Source organism: Haemaphysalis longicornis, unplaced genomic scaffold, assembly GCF_048455015.1.
Source record: "Haemaphysalis longicornis isolate Haplotype H1 unplaced genomic scaffold, Haemaphysalis longicornis Haplotype H1 scaffold_4, whole genome shotgun sequence".
Taxonomy (NCBI): Eukaryota; Metazoa; Arthropoda; class Arachnida; order Ixodida; family Ixodidae; genus Haemaphysalis; species Haemaphysalis longicornis.
In genome coordinates this window covers 26,862,228-26,882,187 of record NW_027526361.1, presented here as the reverse complement: position 1 = coordinate 26,882,187, position 19,960 = coordinate 26,862,228, and the positions used below count along the sequence as shown (strand labels likewise).

The 19,960-nt window shown below is 48.1% G+C and overlaps 1 protein-coding gene across 1 annotated transcript in view; it reads left to right on the top strand.

The window, feature by feature from the left end:
- LOC144179694 (beta-mannosidase-like) overlaps window positions 1–18,394 on the top strand; it is a 40,199-nt gene extending 21,805 nt beyond the window's left edge. Inside the window, exons 9-17 of the mRNA XM_077708140.1 lie at window positions 705–881; window positions 3,454–3,536; window positions 4,672–4,862; window positions 8,369–8,551; window positions 10,002–10,096; window positions 11,038–11,182; window positions 12,613–12,836; window positions 16,194–16,385; window positions 17,955–18,394. Of these exons, the coding sequence (XP_077564266.1) occupies window positions 705–881; window positions 3,454–3,536; window positions 4,672–4,862; window positions 8,369–8,551; window positions 10,002–10,096; window positions 11,038–11,182; window positions 12,613–12,836; window positions 16,194–16,385; window positions 17,955–18,221 (1,557 nt within the window). The 3' untranslated portion in view covers window positions 18,222–18,394. The remainder of the gene's footprint in view (window positions 1–704; window positions 882–3,453; window positions 3,537–4,671; window positions 4,863–8,368; window positions 8,552–10,001; window positions 10,097–11,037; window positions 11,183–12,612; window positions 12,837–16,193; window positions 16,386–17,954) is intronic.
- Window positions 18,395–19,960: the final 1,566 nt, after the last annotated feature.

Genomic DNA, 19,960 nt, shown 5'->3' with positions numbered 1-19,960 from the left:
ATAAATTGGCGGGAAGATTAAACTTTTAAGTAACTTTTCCTGCGCGTGTTCGGGGAGCCAAGGAGATTGTCCGAAATTACTTTATCAGCTCAGAGCTGAAAATCTCTGCGCCGTATGTTGAGTTTCTTTTAGGGGGTTTAAGCATTTCAAGCGAGAAAAGTGCATTCAAAAGGGTTGTTTTTGCACCACAATCTTTGCCGATGTCGTGACGCTGCCTGTGACGACGACGCGTCAAGTCTCCACGGGGGAAATTTAGCAGTTTGGAAGTGCTTTTAACATACATTAACTGTGCGTGAACAAGGTCAATTCTAAGCATAAATTAACTATATTGGTAAATTTCAGACTGGCATAGAATGAAGCCACGTTTCAAGCTACTGTGGCGTCATTTGGATGCTTCATGAGGCAGCCCTTAAGTGCGCCTGCGTTCTTGGGTCAACAAATGAAGTAAGGCTATGTGCGCTACACAGCGCAGCCATGTGCACAAGTACGAGTTCGACGAATGCACTGCAGCGTCCTTAATAGTCCTGTTCATACTGTAAAGCGCAATAAACTAATGATGGCACCACCTTTCGGAAGAAAACTACACAAAGCTCTGTATATGAGGGTTCTCACTACCCTGGTGAGATTTATTTAACATAGTAACTGAAATATCAATCACCCTAATTCAATGCGGACTGGGGGTGCCATTCTATCGCGCACCTCAGGCTGTGCACATGAACATGCTGCGCGTGTGGGGAGGCGGCTACTACGAGTCGGATGCCTTCTACGACTTGTGCGACGAGCTGGGGATCCTCGTGTGGCAAGAGATGATGTTCGCCACCAGCCTTTACCCGGCGCACAACAGCTTCCTCGCCGACGTAGCGCTCGAAGTGCAGCAGCAGGTACGTACGTGCAGTCGATTTTTTGATGCAACATAGCGCTCCGGAAAAGTTACGAGTACGAATACGTGGTTGGCTACCGTGTATGCTTTCGGTTGATGTGGCAACAAACGGAGGTGCCGGGTACCCTCACCATGCCTGCGGTGCGCCGATCCATCGAGTTCCCTGCTAAATATGCAACATTTTAAGAAAGAACTTGCGGGGTTTCTTTTAATGAAGGCTCTGCTTCTGTTTCTCTAACATTTTTTTTTGTTTTCGAGTTTCTTCACCAGTTTACGCGTCGTGTCTTTAGGAATTCACTTTATTCCCACTGGCGGCTCACAGGCTACTGAACATAAAGCGAAGATGTGATTTCCGGCCGCAGTTAAAGTTTTGTGGGGCAGGCTACAAGCGAACGCTCCCGATTGTTTGACATCTTAATTCAACTGAACATCCCCGTGTTCACCAATCAGTTCCTAGCCCCCTCCGCTACGGCGTACGTCTTCGTGGGTGAGCGATAGATAAAAGCTGGATTCAAATCTCGCTCGTTAGAGGTAGAATTTCGTGCGCCAATGTAGGTGTGATACAATGAAATGCTTTCGGTAGCGGTGCGTAGTTCCCCTTTTACCAAAACGCGACTGACTTTTTGCTTAGGTGGAGCACTTGCTTTTCGCATTCGTTGAAACGGAGAGGCGGTGTCGCTGCCGTGCAATCATATTCCTTCAGCGTGTGTCATATGCAATTAAACCGCACCCTTGTATAAGCTGTACTCTGATTTTATACGCACACCCTTCTGCAAATTTCAGTATGGTGCACAAGCTTCCATTCAAAAATGGATCTAAGAATAGACCTGAAACGACAGATGCTATTGAAAAATATGTCAGCACCGTTATGGTCAATGTTGTCGTGAAATGAACATTGAAGACGAGTTGGGGAATCGAACGAGAAATAACATCTTTATTTTAAACAGCTGGGAGCGATGGTGAAGGCGTCGTTCGTGTGAATAACCACGCACAGATTCCGCCCACCCTTGTTAATTTCGGCAATCAACATAAACATGCCGTACATTATTATAAATGCAGCAAAAATCGTTACGACAGTACCCACCTGGGAAATTGGAAGTGCACATGCTTCACATACGCGAGTCCGGGCGCCAGTCCGTGTTCAAAAACTTTTTCGCCCGCTCACCGTTCCTTGTGATGGACGGGACAAGTTCGGCGGTCGTCATTGCTACTTCGCCGATCAATGGCCGCGCCGAGACTACCGACCTGTCAGTGTGTCCCGATAACGCGAGCGGGGTGTGTGCGCCTTCTTCAACGATCGGATGGCGCGCACAATGGGCATTTCATAACCGCTCCATTCGTACAGAGGGAAGTCTTTTTCTAAAAAGTCTGTTTCTTTCCTTGTCGTCTTAATGTTTTCGCTTAACGAGTAACGTAAATGAAATGGCTCCGAATGGCTCCAAAAATATCGACCTCCACAAATATCCATCAAGCGAAATCCACCCCGTTATCGCAATTCGCAAGGCGCTGGGGTCCTCGCTTCAGTTCTCGTAGCTCCAAACCCTGAAGTCACTCCATTACCGTTATAGCGCTGAGATTCACGGTTTCTATTCCCGATACTGGTGGCCGTGTTCCGTAAGGGCGATTGACATCATAATACGCTGCACAGAAGTCAAATGTGTGCAGCAGATTATAAGTTTTTTTTAGTTAAGTGGTGCAGTGTATACGTGCCAGAATCAGTTCCGGTGGGAGGGTCGTTTCGGTGTGTTGGCGTCGGTTCTGGGTACGTGTGGCGCCCGTTTCTGACGAACACCATGCGAGAACCGACGGGGGCCCGTACACGAACTCAACTACGCAGCCGCGGCGCTGGCTGAACTCGAGCATCATTTCGTTCGTCTCCGACGCTTATCACTGTCGGTGAACCGAAAGGCATTCCTCCCGCTTTGTATTCTCCAGTTGTCGCTGCGTCCGATGACGGCTTCGGTGGGTGCTCGCTTTTGGTTGCCGCCAGCATAGTTTCCTGTTGGCGGTGATGAGGTTACACGGACGTCTGATGAGCACGGTTGATGAGCACGGCTAGCACCCACGCACCCACGGAAAATTGCCAGATGAGCCTAATAACGCCCTCGCATTAAATATTACCCGCATAGAAGCGTTCAATTTTACTCAGTGTTTGTTCATGCGACTTTGCCGGACTATTCTGAGGCTTCGTGCGCTGAATGCTACATCCGCACTTTTTAAATGAAACAGTATTGTTGCCGCCATGGTGGCATCGGGAGTTGAGTCAACACAAAAATGTGCACTTCCCTTACATTTATGTTATCTCACGCACGCATTGATACTTCAGATTCTCCTCTGGTAGTAATATAGAAAATTTTGATAGTGCCATTTCCGAGCATTATCTCTCGAGCATCATTGCAAATGCCCAGCAGGAATGAAAGGAGAATTGCTGTAGGTGGCGGATCGCCTCGTGGGAAGAAGCGCGTTTCCCCTTGCGAAATTTCCCCCACACAGTCTACAGAGGGATCCCCCAATCTAAATGAAGCACCTGAATCGGGTACCGGCCTTTACTAACTTCGTACTTTACGTTTCAGGTTCGCCGACTTCAACGACATCCTTCCATCATCCTTTGGGTTGGAAACTATGAAATCGAGCAGGGAATCGCTTCTAAGTGGTGGTACGTACCAGCAGCCCTACAGTGCCGTCTGTTCAACTACAAGTTATCCACGTAGGCTCGTGTCCCGATTTTGTCAGAATACTTATATTCAGAAATTGCGCCCAGATGCCGGTGACAACCTTTGTAACCTTATACTTCAAGATGCACTAAACGATGAATGAGCCTTTACGAAACGCGGTAATTACTGTGTGGTCTTGCCTAGTGTCACTAGATAAGGGTACAGAGTATCGACACTCTTTTCTCATGTTGTTTCGTGCCGCCGCCATGATCATTGGTCAGTGCGCATCACGTGACATTTGTTTACGCTGCGACGGTTCATGGACGCCACCATTTTGTTGTTTATGCGTTTTAGACCGCCAACTCTGGTAGGATTAGCTTGTCATACTTTCTCTGCGGCTGCGCGCGACTGACGTCCTTCCAAATGCGAATCAAAGATAACGCGCTAAGCAGAATTTCAGCTGCAGAAGTGTGTCGAAAATGCCGTATTGCTGCGTCTTCGGCAGTGTTGTTTACAAACGATGGCCGAAGTTAGCGGTGAGACCGTAGATGCGGCAATCCTGCAACACTCATAAACGCCAAAATGGCCGCCGTTGCTGACTTGCGTGCCTCAGCTGCGGTACTCTGATACCTTATCTAGTGACAGTAGTCCCGCCCACTGCTCTCATTGAATAATATCATACATCCATTTTTTCTCTTGCCATCATTTTTTTTTTGGCCACGCATACCGCCATTATAATTTTTCTCTCCTGTCTTTTTAGCTCACCACGAGCATTTTTTTCTCACGCGGTGTGTCATGAGTGTCCCCCAATGCAGGCACTGCTGAGCTGTGGACCGTGTAGTTTGCAACCACGTCGACGAAAGGCCAGCAGCGGGCTTCTTGCTGACTGCACTAGACAGCGTCCTTTTGAGGGTAGATGGAGGAGGGGGTGTCACGAGGGATGTTAGCGAGGCTGCTCCAGCGAATGGAACGGAGCGTCTTTTTTATTTTCTTACTTTTATGTACCTGTTTTGGCGGAAGATTTTTAGCGCGGACAGGGGGACGTTCTTCTTGTGGCAAGCAGTTCGATGCACATAGTAAGTTGAAGGAGCAATGCGACGACGCCTCGGCCATCACAGAAAAGTCCGCCTGGTGCAGGCCCGAGATGCTAGTGCGGGAGATGCGCCACCAGCTCGACTACCGGCTGCTCTTCGTGGACACCATAGAGCGGCTGGTGAACGAAGAGGACGGCTCGCGGCCCTACATCCTCTCCAGCCCCACCAACGGCAAGAACAGCCGCCTCAGCGACGGCATCGCGCTCAACCCGAACACCAGGCGGTACGGCGACGGTGAGGAGCCCATCTCTCACACCGTGTAATCATGCAGGAGGGGGAGGAGAGGCAAACAAGGTCAGGCATGCCGCAGCTGGGCGTTCAGAGAATTGAGAAAGCGGAAGGGTACCTACAGGTGCCCGCAGTGTACAAAATGGTTGCCGCAAAAGAAGCCATTCTCATCAGCACGGGGTGAGCGCAAGTTCATTGGCATGAGCGGTGATGTTGAAGGTCTTCTAGGCTGGGTTGTCATGATCACGTCCGCATGCGTTACAGATGCGGGCGCCCCTTGCGCAGTAGATGTATCCTTCACGCGCATATCGCAAGCGCTCCAACCGAAGAGAACTATTGGAACAGCAAAAAATCTGGAGTCTGTGCCGTGCTGCTCTTTGAAGTGATGCGATCGACTGCAAAATAGTTTGTTGGAACCCATTTCTCTCCGTTTGGGACAAGACATATGTAGGACTACGCGATTGGGTACTAGGTTGCGTACACTAGGTTACGTACACATAGTACTGCCTACTACACGAACTAGACGTTCCTCAAAGCCACGCGAAAACGTGCTAAAGTTTTTTAGCAAACCATACGGAACAGTTCTGGGCATTGCCAAGATGTGACTTATTCGTGCGTGACAGCCGCCTTGAATATAGGTGATATGGGTGCCCTCACTCCGAAAAAAAAAAAAAAAAAAGGAAAGACAACGCACTAAGGGTCTACATTGATTTTTCAGGGAGAACGTGGCTGCAAGAGAGAGAGAGAGAGAGAGAGAGAGAGAGAGAGAGAGAGAGAGAGAGAGAGAGAGAGAGAGAGAGAGAGAGAGAGAGAGAGAGAGAGAGAGAGAGAGAGAGAGAGAGAGAGAGAATCCACTTTATTTGGAACTCTGGTTTTAGGATGGGGGAGTGGCGGTGGCCCAGAAGGCCGCCGCGACGTCGAGAGCCCGACCGGTGACCAGCTCTTGGCGGTCGCGGTCCGAGCCCCCCAGAGCCTCAAGCCATTTGCAGCTTGATGAACTCGTAGCAGCAGCTTTTTGCTTGCATCAATTCTCAACCGAACATTGAAACAAGTTCATGCTGAATTTTTGCGCAGCGTAAGACTAGGACAGATAGAACAAGGGACACGAAGACCAGCGAAGACTGCGCTGGTCTTCGTGTCCCTTGTTCTATCTGTCCTAGTCTTACGCTGCGCTAAAATTCAGCATGAATTCTGAGTACCAACTATCCCGCCTAACGGTGTTATTACATATTGAAACAAGGTTTGTCAGGTTGGTTTCATCCTAATTCAATAGAAATGCAAAGCGAAAAAAAAATAAAAGAAAAGCAACAAGGCCAACCTGCTGCAGGACGGTCCGCACTTACCAATACTTTTTGTCATTTCGTCACGAGTCCCTTAGAAACATAATTTATTCCAAAACATACTGGTCACGAGACTACGCCTCGGAATGCGGCGCCCGCGTGGACCGCATATTTTTGTTGCCACAGCTGCTCTGAGAGCCTTAATGTATTGCTGCAACAACTTACAGTTTAACCGGACCACTTTTCAAGAATTGTTGTCCTTGTGTTGTTTAGATGAATGGTCGTTTCTTCAAGAATCACTTTACATGTCATACGCATAGACTGCTCGTCTTTATCCTCATTGTAAACGAAAGCATAGACAGTCGCAGATGACTACTCGAGTGTTGAGAGTTGCTGGAATGTACAGCCCAACCGCCAGCGTGCATAATGGTAAGGCTCGCAGGACCACAGGCGGGTCTTCGGTCTTGAAGCTGTTAAGGACCCGTTTTAGCCAGTGTCCTGATGTTGAATGACAGAATTTCTCAAATTGTTGTTGAAATCTTGAATTGTTTCTTCACGTAACCATGACTGTTTGCGTCAAAGAAATTAGGGACACTAGAGTAACACACACGTCGAGCTCCCTTCAAACTGGTAGGCAAACACGCAGCCAGGCGGAATTCATTCACAACTTGAGAGTCGAACTTCCCAAAATTATAAAGTTATCTGAGATAACGATATCAGCGCTGCTAACAAAGTGCATTAACTTACCGCCAATTAATGTCACTGGCGCAGCTGTGGACAGAGCGTTCAGAGATTATAACCTTCACCTCGGTGGGAACGGTGGACTGATGTTCTACTCACGACCAGGGCAGCTGGTTTCCTAAAGATGCTGACGTCGTCAACGTGCTATTAGATGTAACACAAGAGCAAATTGTGCGGTGGCTGGAAGTCTTCACGGCTAATCAAAGCTAGCATTCAAGACAGTTGTGCTCAGCACAAATATATTAGCGCTTCTCGTACTGGGGATGCACCGTTATCGCTCGAGCTGCGAAATTTACCAATAATTAAATAACGCTAACAAACCTCTCAGGAATCAATTAGAACAGATAAAGGAGTGGTTTAGGAGAGAGCCCGAATATGGGGCGGGGGCGGGGGCGGAGGGGGGGGGGGGATACAGGTGCATTTTTCTGTCAGAGCGATTTAGTTGCTTTAACTTGTGCTCAGGACGATAGGTTTTGTTCTGTCTAGTGTGGGCAAATGGGGTTTCCTCACTATCTTAAGGAAAGCAACAGGGACCAGTGCTGGGACCCCCACTTCTCGTTACCTCAATCCCATTCGAAACCTTAAAGACCCATGAAGACAAAATACAAGTTTGTTCTGCTCAATAGATTTTATGTTTTATAGTGCCCCCAGTGCTTGTCCGGATACAATCGATGCTTTGTTTACTAAGAAATTATTCAATTTAGGTTAAAATTTTGATTTTCCCGCTAAATCGTGTATTATCGTGGTCCGCAATGACATCACAGGAACCTACCGCTGTGTAGCCGATTCTGAAGCCTTGTTTACCATTCGTGATTCTAGATGGCGCCACCATACCGCTGCAAGCCGTTTTCTGCCTTTGGTTTGTTTTCGGCCGTATTTAAACGTGGCTTGTTTTTGTTCTGGGAGCAAATAATCGTTTCGTGAAACATAGTGCTCGCTCGACAAATATGGTCACGTAAGACACCGTTGCTTGCGTCAATCGGCTAGTGTCGTCTAAAACTACTCTAAAGCCCCGCTGTTCTGTGCAGCTAAACCAAACGTAGTTCGTATAGTACCAACAGCAGTACGCATCGGTACTTCTATGTTTACGTGTGATTCCGTAACTTCCACTGTAGGTCCGACCATTCTTACTGCTTCAAAAAGAATGTGGCCTAAATTTAAGCGCACATAGCTCGTTCGGCAAGACTATAAGCTCTGCCTAATTTGCGTTTGCTTTTGCCGGCCTCCGCCAATCGCAGAGCTGGCTGGTATGACAGCATAGGTTCTGTTACGGGGAATGAGCTAGTGGGTCGCATGGCCATTCCCCTTTTTTTCTAATTATATCGCTTATTCTAGCCAAGTTTACGTTAAAAGTAGTGTCAGTATGATTCTAACGAGACAATCTTTTGAATGAACCAAACTTGTGTTTTGTCTTCATGGCCCCTTTAATCCCATTCGAGCTTCCGGCGTAAAGTGAGCGTGTCGGTGTGCGCTTCTCCCTTGGCTCCTCAGTTCACCACTTCAACTACAACGACGACAGCTGGATCTACCAGACGTACCCGCTGGCTCGCTTCATGTCCGCCTACGGGGTGCAGTCGTACCCTTCCCGGGAGCTGATGGAGAAGTACGCCGACGCTAACATGATTGCCTACCCCTTCTCCAAGCTCCTCAAGCACCGCGAGCACAGGGCTGGAGGTAAGGCGGCTTCCCACCTGCCTTTGGTTGGCTTCCTGCTGACGCGAAAGCGCTAGGAGACTCAATTGTGCTAAACTCTGGCGTCGTCGGCGTCCTAACCGAGAGATGAAGGAATAAATTGCCGACGACGAAGTGAAAACAAAAGTAATTCAGTTGAAAAGAAAATTGGGAAATGTGCGTGTGTATTGGAATCGAAATTAGAGGTTACGGATTGCCAGACGATCATTGCATTCCCTACGCAACGACAGCTCGGTGGCTCTAGCTCACCAGAGGTGGACCTGTGGAATAGGCTGCGGCGTTCGATTTAAAATTACGCCCACCTCCCCTCGCGGGAACCCTGGTGTGATGCAAGGCATCTCATGGGGGGTTCCATTGGCGTTTTCAATCGTATTGATTACGCTTATAGCAGGTATTCTCACGCGAAGGGGAGGTGGGCGGACGACCGTCGACTGAGACCGCCGGAGCGCGGCATGCCGCTTTATATTCACAGCGCCCGAAGGAGAGGAGAGCGCGGAGAGAGAGAGTACTGCACATGCGCAGCGCGCGCAGCGCCGAGTGCACCGCCGCCCACTTCGCCTAGCAACGGAGTGAGAGCGCGCTGCGCCAACCCGCAGCTGTTTGGGAGAGAGTGTTCGCTATCGGAGAGGGGAGAGGAGGAGAGGCGCAGCTGTGCGGACAACGCCGGACAGACGCAGGAAGGACAGAGGGGCGAGCATGAGATGCGTTGCATCTAAAAACATGTATTAGAGACCTGAATGGGTAATTTGCGCATGCTAATTGCAGAAGTGGCAATTGGGCGAGTAGCAAAGTACGTTGCCACCGAGTGCCTTCTTTACTTGGGGATGCGGACACGGCTACGTGCCGGCCTTACATTAGGCGTAACGTGACCTTGAGCTCCATCGTCAACCGGTGGCCGCAGCTCTATGTGAAATACCAAGTTTGAAGTTGCTTGGCCCATTGTAAGGCTGAACGCGACGCCTACTCAAAGTTAAGCCTACACATAGGCTTAACAAGGGTGATCAACCAAGGCTCTGAGGAAATGGTGTGAAAAAGGAAGGCGACGAGTATGAGAGGACATGCCAATTGAGCACCCGCTGCAGCGAGCTTCGCGCTTACGCCGCTTCCTCGCCCGGTGGCGCTGCATTCACCAGAATCCCCACAGGCGCCCACAGTTCCGGCAAATCTGTTACGAAGTTGATTACTAATATTTTCACATTGACTGCATCATAGGAAGTAGTGTTAGGTGTCATCGTGATTGTCTGATACGATATCGCTCAGAAAAAAAAAATTAAAAAAAGAAACTTCTTTTGCGGTGCTGGTTTGCGACGCCCTGTGTAAATCGTAGTACTCCGCCCACTCAAACGAGACTCCAAAAAACTTCAAAAGACTTCAAAACTTCAAGAACTTAAAAACGAAAGGAGCTTCAAAAAATACTACCGTCCAATTACAGGAGCTGAAAGTGTGTCAACCAACTTCCACCGTCATTTCCGGCCGAACGATCACACGGATGCTAAAGGCTACGACATGGCCTCCTACTTAAGCCAGGTGAGCTTGCCCCGACGGGGTTCTAACGCTTACTGATTTATTTTTATTTTTTGCCGATGCCTACCAACAAATTTTGCTTTTTACGGTTGTGAACACTGTGGACCAATAGAATATTTGGTCTGCATTTTGTAGTCAAAAGCATAGATCCTAAACGTGTAGTTTGTCTTCGTTGTACATCTACAGTTGTTCAATAAAAATAAACCGATTACTCCAGCAGCGATGGCAATGAGCTGAGCATAAATCGAGTATTCTACAAAGAGTTATCAAATAACGTTAGTGAAGACTTGGGCGTCTGTCAGTTGCACGAGAGCCCTGCTCGGTTCTGCATAGCTATGGGGCTGTGCTGAGGCACAAGTTTGCAGAATTCATTCGCGACCATGGAGGCTGCATTTCTATGGTGAAGACGGAATGCCAGAGTAGCCATGCGTGCGTTGTTCGTGTACAAAACTGAGAAGTTGAAGATGGTTTAAATTAATCTGTCGTGCTTGTCTATGGCGCAGCTCGTATTGTTAAAGGATGTTAAGCCCCGTTTTAGTGTGTTTTCGCCGTGTGGGTGGGTACGTGTGTGGGTGGTTTATTCGCGCCGAAGCAACACCTGTGCTACGGAGCGCGCTGTAGTGAAGGGCTCCAGAATAATTTTTCTACCTGCCGAACCTTAAAGTTCGTAGAAATCTCGACAAACGGGTGTTTTCGCTTTCCGGAAGCCTTAACCTGAAAAACAGCCACCGCGGCCGGGGATAGAACCCGCGTCCTTGGGCTGAGGTGGGTGGGTGTGTCCGTGCGTGTGTTTGCGTGCAAACCGATTGGTATGCCTAGATAGAACGTATTCATTGATTCCACCGAAGGAGATATCAACCGTTAGACTATAATTGCGGACGTGCCACAATTTAAGTTGCGCTGTATGCTTGCCCGAATTCCTAAAAGCGCACTCATTCACGCAGCTGATCCAAGCCGAGTCTGTGCGCATCGCCACGGAGCAGTTCCGTCGAAACCAGGGCCAAATGGACAACAATTACGGACACACTATGGGGGCTATGTACTGGCACCTGAACGACGTCTGGCCGGCTCCCAGCTGGTCTTCCATTGGTGAGCTGCTAGAGTGAGCGACAAGGTCAACTGCAAACGGTTACCGGGTGCACGAAGGCTAGTCCGTCACCTCATTGGATCTCCTCGCCGCTTTACAGTGTCCTGTTCGGGGCTGCTCGGGCAATTTTACTTTTTTTCCGAAATTTTAGTATCGATGTGGCGGACGCTGCCTGGGCCATGTACAAGACGCATTCACATGGCCTTCTTTTTCAGTGAATCAGAGAGAGCTGGGCGAGTTGAAAAAGACTCATGATTTAAATTTTAACTGCGCAACGGACGAGGACAAGAGAGGGCACAAACGAGCGCAGTTCCACAACAAAATCTTCTGATGAAAAAGGTGCTGCAAGTGCTGACAAGGCACTTCATGTGCTACTGCACGTAAGTTAACAGAAAGTTGTACTGAAATCCTCCACTGAACTCCTCGTCCGTTGCGCAGTTAATATATAAATCATGAATTTTTCAATTAAGCGGAGCATGTTAGAAAAGGGGCTATATGACTGATTCCATGGATTTGGGAGGGTGTGTCTGTTCTCGGCCACCACCAGTACGCTTCTTCCTCCGCCATAGCTTGCGACCCTTCAACGACTGCGCTAATCATTTCCATATTCTCTGGCATTGTTGCAGAGCGTACCCGTTTTTTTGTGTTGTTTGTTTTATGCCGAAACAAATACTAGGCCAACAACTATTTTGTGGACGATTGGCTGTGGTTTAAGGCTCTAAGTTCCATTGTGCGCAAAAAAAAAAAAAAAAAAGGCAGCTGAAATAGCCACCACTTGTCGAGCTTATATATGGTAGAGAAAAACGAAGAGGTTAACAGAAGGTTGGAGGAAATGACTGGGTACCTAATCCTTTAATACGTTCATTTTAAAGAATTATTGCAGCCATTGGCACATCCCTCGAAAAAAACAAAAACCCCACGGACGTACTTTGCAGGTCATCTCATGGGGGAGAAGTCCCCGGAGTATTTGCCGCGTTCGATGTGCCGTCTGTGGCAACGCGAAGGGAATCCGCGTTTCCGCATTTCTTGTATTTAGTACAACATATCTGACAATTAGTCAACTGCCACAAGCAGATTATTGTCGGTTTGTGGCAGTATACACGACGTTTGCAACGAAATTATTGAGAAATAATTTATCTCTTCAAAGACTTCGTGTTTCTTAGGGGGGTGGGTGATGTTTCATTTTCGAAACTCCTTTACAGAAGGTTCAATGCTGTAACGATGTCATCCTGAAAGCGAGGCAGCGGGTTCGGTCGCAGCAGCTTCTGCTTCTTTCCCCTATGGAAGTGGTCAGGGTTTCCTTACGCCTTAGGAATCCTCAGGCTACTTTAACAATCGGTAACCATCAATATCGCTGCATCTGGTAAAGCCCTGGTTCGGCCTCGGCGTGTGAGACCAGCGGCGGGAATTTGAAGGTGCTGTCCACGCGCAGAGTACGGTGGCCGCTGGAAGATGCTGCACTACTTCGCCAAGCGGTTCTTCAGTCCCGTGCTGGTGTCTGCGTACCTGGAGTGGAAGTTCCTGACGGCCACGCTCAAAGTGTGCGTTGTGAACGACTTGCGTCAGAGCCTGGGCCCCGCCACGCTTTCCATAAAGCAGTACACGTGGAAGTCCTTCGAACCAGTCGGCGAAAAGATCGTTGAGGTCGAGACACTGGTAAGCACAGCGGCCGATCGAAATGGCACCCGCTAGACGAAGGTAAGGGGCATTCAGAATGGCACGAAAACGGCACCGGCTTTGGGCGCGTTGCTTCTACTGGATGTAAAGTGTGTGTAAGCTGTTCTTGCCTGTACACCTCGAACGGTATTACTACTGGAGCGCGCCTCTGTGAGCGGGTAGTCATGGAATATTGTGAAAAGTTCCGGTACATGGCTGGAGCGTGACGCTCGCGTTGAAAAGAAAGTGGTTTTAATAGGTTCCTTAGGAGTACCAGTGCAAATACGCGCGCGTCATTAGCGCATCTCTGTGACGTGCGTACTTATGTGTGAGTATTACCGCAATCGGGAAGCGATACGTGACGCATGGTCACACCTGCAGGCCATGGTTAACTCGATCAAACCAGAACAAACAAACAAAAAAGTTAGAGCCCTTCCACTCCAGAAAGAGGGAAGTCCAGCGAAGCTGGTGGTCTTGTAGGATTTGCCATGTTGGGGTTTAGCCATATTGCGGATTTGCTATACTGAATTATAAGGACAGTTGCCCGATCTCTACGTCACAGATAAGCACAAACGTAGTTGGTACGAACCGCTAATGAAGTGCTTGAAAAAATACACAGGTGGTCAGCAGGCAGCGGATTAAGTATTAACGTATATAAAACGAAAGCGATGTTTTTTCAATCCAGAAACAGAAATATCTTTTTACCGGCTGATATTATGTTAAGAAACTGCAAACTTGAAGTGGTCATGTCTTCAAAAAGGCTTAGTGTTTTATTCGACCAAGGAATGTCTTTCAATACACATAAATTTTCTAGAAGGGCAACTTTCGCGCATAGTTGGGATGGTATATTCTGTACGTGATCTTCCGTTTAAAGTAACGTTACTGTTGTACAATTCGCAATTTTTAGGTAACTTAAACTATTGTTGTCTCGTGTGGAGCACAACTTCTGCTACTAATAACAATCCGTTATTTTTGCTACAAAAAGATTATTCAGCTTCTACGTAACGCACGTTGCGATGCTCCTACTGCCCCTTTGTTTAGTAAACTTCATCTACCGAATATCCAGGACCTTTCAAGTACCGCTTAGCCTACACATATACTCTAGAACGCACACACAATTTCAAGAACATTTCGTAGATAGCTAATCTCCAAATTAATCAAACGCCCTATCTGACTAAACTGCGTGAACATTGGCAAGTTCCTCGCCCACGTTCAAATTAGACCTTGCAGATTATTGGGTATACCCTTCTGACGTTGTTGAATGGGCTTGCATTTATTGGTTTTGATATTGACTCGTGCGCTATATTTATGCTTTATAACCTGTTTTTCCGGAAAGACTATGACGTTTCTGATTAGTTTCTTGCTATTTTGGACAGTATGTTGCATACATTTTCTTTTAAATGTATGCACGTCGTTATGTGCACTGATTGATGCACTATCTATTGCGCTCTTGGGTATATTGTATTTCGGTGCTAGGAGTTTTGTTTGATACCCACAAGCTGTGTCTACGTATTGAGTTTTTTTTTTTTTTTTCCACCCCGCTGTTATTCTGACTCTGTGAATGATGTAGGGCATTGTCAAGTAGCTCAGTGCTGCTTTGTACCCTTTTTGCCGCCGTAACAACAACAACAACAACAAAAACAACAACAACAACAACAACAACAACGTGTGTACGTTTATGGAAACAAATAAACAAACACGCAAGGTGGGTGGGTAGACACAATGAACCTTTAATATAGGGCAGCTACGCCAATGACAGCGCAGACTCTATTGCGCGGCACAGGTGGCCAGAGCACGTGGCATTGCGCAAAAGCATAGGGTAGCGGGGGGAGGGGGGGGGGGGGTGTCACCCCGGACGTGGCGAACCGTATACACTACTTGGGAAAGATGCGACACCGGTGCAGGGGAGTATAAAGCGGGGCTCTAACCATACTCCCTCCGTAGATAGCCACGCTTCACTGCGCAAAGCACAAGGTTCGAAAGCCAGCTTACAAAAAAACAAGCTTACACCGATTTTTTAAAAATGCGGCTTCACCTTTAAACACACATGCATTGCTGGGAAGACATTTATCGAAGTAAAATGTAAGATATGTCGAAATATGGAGACCGTAAGAGCTTTTTTTTTTGTTTTATGACTTTTTTCATTTGCTGAACACACGAACACTGAGCAAACTTACGCGTGAATTAGAATTCATATATGTAGCGGCTTGCGGGAGCCATATCAAGAGATTAAACCTATACTGCAGCTTCGCTGTAAAAATAGTCGCGTATCTGGTTGCTTCGCTGCAATATTGTCGAAAGTTCTGCCTTCCCAGCCAGGCAACGCTCCTCCCATGTGCCCCGGCCTTTTCCGTCTGTCCCTTACGTGTGTTCTCCTCTTCCTCCTCCTCTCCCCTCCTCTGCCATGTTCCTCTTCGCCACATCCCCAGCAACCCTCTTCCCACCTCTTATTCACCGAAAGAACAGTGTGGGAACTCGCTTTTAAAATCGCTTCTCAACTTCTAAGCCAGAGGTCTGAAACACCCGGCCCGCGGACCTTTCGATTATGGCCCGGAAGCTCGTGTGTTCGTTCATTTATTTTTTTTTAGAGCGAATGCGTGAGTGCGCTATTTGTTCGCGTAGCCAAGGACTTAAATGGCCAGAGACTGCTCGAAAACGCGTTGATATTGTTGAGGAAACGGGCGGGGATCGCGGGGCGTGAGTGATTCTTTAATGGCGGATGGAACTGCTCTGTAACGATGGTGATTGTAAGGAAGCTACTAACAGCCACCTCTCCTTAGTCTGTAATATTTTCAACAGATATCGTCTTTCACGCCTTTACGTTACCAGAGAACAGGCTCTCGGAGGCCACTCAACTCGAACGCCGTTAAGTCGAGTTTATTGGTATCGACATGTTTCTCGTATCCTGACGTCAAATTACAATCAGAAATGACCCGGCATATGTACATGATGCGGGTAATGACTTGTCTCTTTCAAATGGCAGCGTTAGCTGACATTTTATTTCAGCCCTTTCGCTGTCCCGGCCCTTGCGGGACTAAATGTCGTTACTGCGACCCGCACGCTGCTGCGGCTTGAGACCCCTTGCAACTACACACAATTCTGGCGCTCCTGCAAAACGGTAGGCTTTCTTTGCGATAACGATACGTGGCAGCAAAGGAAGTTCACAGATCCATTAATAAGTCAGCTGTCATAGCAACAGTATAGCGGGGAGTAGGTAGCTCACCTGACAAGATGGGCACGGCACACAAAACTAGCATAGTCAGATGATGTATTGTCGAATCTCTATGCAATACGTACCTCAGACTTGCCGCGCCATGCTTAGAGTGCGCCCCATCAACGTGATCCACCTGGGCGCAGCCGAACGGTACGGCAACGCACGTGTTCGAGTCACTGCTGAAGTCCCTGCTGAACGAGGACTTCTGCGACGACGAGCGCTGCTTCCTGTGGTGCACGCTGCGTGACAAGAAGACCGGCAAGCTCCTCGCACCAGAGTCATTCGTGTGGCCCTCGTCGCCGTACCACTCGAAGCACCGCAGGCCGACGGTCAAGGTGGGGCCCCTACTTTTTAGGAAATACCCTCTCACCATAAGTTCCCTGAGTATCCAGAATTCATGAAAAAAAAAAAAAAAAAAACCATCGTGCACTTTTGTTATTTTCCATCGCTTGAATTATCAGTGGAAACAAAAAGCGGACGAAAAAAATGGTCGCCATCCCGCCCTGCGAAAAGCGATGGCCAGCGCAGCTGCTGTAAACCACTACACATGCTGATGGGGGAGGGTACGATTTGCCTCGGCGGGCTTGTCGCTTACACTCGGCTTCTCTGGCGGCAAATGCTGGGTTCTGACGCATGCACTCGGCGTCTTGGGCGAGAACTGCTGGGTTTTTTGTTTACGACGCGAAATTTTCCGACCGGCGAGAGGCTAACAGCTTGGCTGTAAAATAACCTCAAACACTCCTGGGGGAGACGTAGTGGGTGTTCAAAAAAAAAAAAAAAAAACCCTGAAAGTGAGAAAAGGCTTGTGCATGACCTGCTAGCCCCTCAGCTATGCGCTCCGGTGCCCCGAAAGCTACGAGAGCTTCAGGCCTTGTTACCAGATCACCGAACAGGGTAGGTCGAAAATAAATTGCAGTGTACATCGTAACCATAAGATGGCAGGCAAAATGGCCCATGGTGTGAAAAGAATGAAAGTTAATAAGTCGAAAAGAAAATTGGGCAGATATAGAACTACGGCCCCGTGGGTCTAAGTAACTAAACGTGTACGAAATGAATGTGTTGTGTCCTCCGATTTAACAACGTGTGTTAGAAACAGGCAAGTCGGAAAGTATGTTTCTGCTAAATGTCTTTTTTTCCTTGGAGATGCGAATGCGGGTGTATGCCGGTCAGATGTTAGACCTAAAATTACGCTTTGAGCTGTGACTTCGTCATCCGGCACCCGCAGTTTTTATTTACGTGCAAGGAGATTGCCGTTGCTTGGCGCGGGGTAATACGCAAGGTTGCGCATACTTAACGCTAAGCTGCAAATAGGCCTAATAAGGGCTATTGACCATAGCCCTGCTATATATAGTAACGAAGAGAAGAGAAAAAATACTCGAAGGGCAAAGGAGGACAGTGATTACTGAGAGGAAACGTAATGTCAGCACGTACAGAGCCGATAGAGATAGACTTACGTGTATTGAGTTCTGTCGGTTAGTGCTGCATGGTGGCCGCCTGTTCAAGTCTGGCGGTGACGATGTCAGCCCGAGCGACCAGGAGTGTCCGGACTTCCAGGTACGCGCTGACCAGCGCACCCTCCCGCAGGTTGTCACTATTTGCACATCGAAAAGGATCTTGGGGGCATGCCCACATAGAGTAGAAAACGTGACCAGGTCGCCACAAAAGAGGCAATCTTTGTTCCTTCCCATGCTGGTGTGGGTTATCTAGACATTACACCTATAGCGTTGCAAGTGCTTTAGTTCAAGCCTGAGTATCGTACAGGTCATAGACTATTTGATTTAGATTATTGGAAGGATTCATGTCTGTCTAGATGTTGGAGCACAGTCTTATTATTTTTTTCGGTTACCTCGTACCCTCTTTTCTGTACTGAAATTACGGAGTGCGTTACGCGGCCTCACTCGCAGGTGACGTCGGTCACCGCCGCGGGCGGCCTGTCACTACTGGGTCCTTCTAAGAGAGTCTTCAAGGTGCACTTGGCTGCCAACAAGATCGCCCTGTATGTCTGGCTGAAGGCACCCGGAGTGCAAGGCCACTTCGCGAACAACGCTTTCGTCATGAAAGATCGCGCCGTCACAGTGGAGTTCCACACGACCGAGAATATCAGCGCCGACAAGCTCAAGGAGGCCATCAACGTGACCACGATGACGGACTACACAAAGCTCTCCCGCTGAGTCACCGCGTGTTACCAAGGGGCTCTGGGCTGGGCCGTAACCAAAACTGCACCTGTTTTCTTTTGTTGAGTTCAGCTTTTTTTGTTTGTTTCCTGTGACTTCCACTTCTCCTCGTTCTGTTAAAGTTTCCGAAACTCTCGCGGTTTCTCGTTTCAGGTTTTAAAAATAAAGTGGTGAGCTGTTTTTCTGCCTTGCGGTATGGTTTGAAGCAGTGGTTGTAATAAGAAAAAAAAATATGTTTACAGAATTATGCCGATGGAATCGCATTGCCAATTTGTCCAGGTCACCCCGCCGAGCAAAAGGCACACGGAAAGGGGTTCGGTGGTGAAAAGCGCAGGTATTGCGCTGTTTTCGAGCGACAGTTGATGTGCTGCTCGTAGACGCTATAGCGTCTACGTGCAGCACATCAACTATAGGGCATTGTTTTAGGCGCCAGTAAATGCGCTCCGATGCTGCCGCATCCTATACAAACTCTGGTAAACACAGCAGCGATATTGCCTGACTTCGGAGCACTACTGAGCGCTCTAGATATGTGCATTCACCAGAGTTCTTCAATCGCAATGTCTAGAGTGCCGTCCTACGGCACTCTAGCCATGCCTGCAGCGATCAGCTTGAGTGGCCTCCGACGACATTCGAATATTTAAGACTAGGCTAGCAGCGGTATAAGTGTCTATCGTTGTAGTGTAGAGGATCCGTCTGAGCCTCTTGATCCCAAGGACAGTGGTTCGAGACCGGCTTATGGCTCGGTTTTCTTTTTCATATTTGAATTGACCCATAATTTTTATGGCTGAGGTTAGTTTTTGGTGCTTTAAATGTTTTTTTTTTGTTCATGATGTTATGCTTAGGTTAGGTTACCTAGCTTTACGTTATCCAGAGCGAGGCAGTGCCAGACGCGGCAATTTTTTTGCGAAACGCCGGTGGTCGTCGATATAGTGGTTTGCTATAATACCGTCGGACGGCAATCTAGACACGGCTTTTACCAGTTGCGAAACTCAGCTTCAGAATCCGGGCTGCGCGTGCCCCCATGCTCCGTTGAAGCTGAGAAACTGAACTTCGATAAAGCATTACTTAATCACAAATTTTTGTAAAATAAAGCTTGCTTTTTTAAAATTAGAAGACAATAATTAGGTGAAATGTACCTATGTTTTTATTTTTTCGTACAGCAGCAGCCGCAAGCACTTGAGTACTACTGAAGTGCTTGCTGGTCAACTTGCCCCGTGCTTGCCCCAGCGGAGGGAAACCGAAGTCCGGCTTTTGATACATGGGGCCTATGGGGAGCTTCGCAAATGGGATATATCCAGTAACTCTGCATTTCCCATTCGAGGCAATAGACATGCTCCACGAAGTACGCACTATAGCGCCAGTTAGGGCAACTCTCCGACCTTTGTCTCCCGTCCAACATTGGTGGCAATGATGATGATGGCATGATGATGATGGCTTGTGTACGCCAATAGGCGGTATTCGTTGAAAAGTTTAGCGGTCAATTTCTTCGCTTGGCAACACTGGAAACCGCCACAGACATGGCCGATGCGCCACGGACACAGCGCGGCTTGGGCCACTACGGCCGCACGCCGAAGAAAAAAAAAACACCGGCGTGCGTCATCTGCTCCGTTCCAATCCGATTCTAAACGGTGGCTTCAACAGAGATGTTATTAATCCCACTCACATTGAACTCGACGCAATACTTTGCGTTCGGTGTGGCTGCAGACACATTCCTGAACGCAAACAAATGACTGAAA